The sequence below is a fragment of the Tiliqua scincoides genome, chromosome 3 (assembly GCF_035046505.1).
Source record: "Tiliqua scincoides isolate rTilSci1 chromosome 3, rTilSci1.hap2, whole genome shotgun sequence".
Lineage (NCBI taxonomy): Eukaryota > Metazoa > Chordata > Lepidosauria > Squamata > Scincidae > Tiliqua > Tiliqua scincoides.
The window spans coordinates 20,490,001-20,490,973 of record NC_089823.1 but is presented as its reverse complement, the minus strand read 5'-3'; the positions used below and the strand labels follow the sequence as shown (position 1 = coordinate 20,490,973).

Below are 973 nucleotides of genomic sequence, written 5' to 3'. Positions count from 1 at the left end.
AGAGCCCATTGCTTAGTCGAAACTGAAGAAGGCGATAAGCTGTCAGAGATACCCTCTGCCTTTTTTTTATCCTTGCATGCACTAAAGGTTAGCAACAGAACTAACATTTACATATAGCATATAAATAGCTGTGGGGTAGGCTTCCGAACTTCACACATCTAGCTTTGTTGGGATTTGTCTTGTTCTTTAGGAGAGGACAAGGTTGCTCTCAAGAACGACCTGAAACCAGCGCATTCCCCCTCCACTTTCTCAGCCTCTGCTCTTCACTTGCCTGTTCCCGGCCATGGAACGATCCACGCAAGAACTCTTCCTCAACTTCATGATTGTGCTGATAACAGTGCTCCTCATGTGGCTTCTGGTGAAGTCCTACCAGGACTGAAAGACTCTCCCAAACTCCTTGGAGACATCACTGAAGGATGTGTGTTTGGAGAGGGACATGAACTCCACTGTACAGGAGTGCGCTATTGTATGCCTTATGTTTTCGGCTTTGGGTGGAAAACCTGTAATGCATTTTTTTACTCTAACCTCTTGCCTACATTCATCTAAGTATTCAAGTGGATGTAGAATGATGTAAATTATTCTATAATAAATGATCTACAAAGCAGGGAATCTCCAGTTTCCTCCCCCTTTGAGAAACAATTCATGCACCTGATTTGGAGCCGCTATGATCCATTTATCTTTCATGTCTGTCTTCTACCCACTTTCATGGTTTCAGCTTTGTGTAGTCAGATCTATTTAAGCTAAAAGAATATGGAAACTCTTCTTTCACCCACTGTTGCTGTCAGCTGAATAAAGAAGTAAGATGCGCTGCTTGTTTGCCTTGATTCTCTTCCGGATATTATCACTGAAAGTTTAAGGAAACCGTGAACTCGTTTGAGAATTGTGATCGCGAAATTGTATGGTAGACACCCACAGAGAAAAACAGGTTTGTGAGTGCCCAGTCCTATTGGCTAGTACTGCCAGCACTGAACTC

The 973-nt window shown here is 43.1% G+C and overlaps 1 protein-coding gene across 1 annotated transcript; it reads left to right on the top strand.

Moving 5' to 3' along the window:
- The first annotated feature begins 237 nt into the window (after window positions 1-237).
- On the top strand, window positions 238-694 carry SLN (sarcolipin). Its single transcript, XM_066622467.1, has one exon. It carries the CDS (start codon window positions 284-286, stop codon window positions 377-379), a length of 96 nt encoding a protein of 31 aa, XP_066478564.1. The 5' UTR covers window positions 238-283; the 3' UTR covers window positions 380-694.
- Window positions 695-973: the final 279 nt, after the last annotated feature.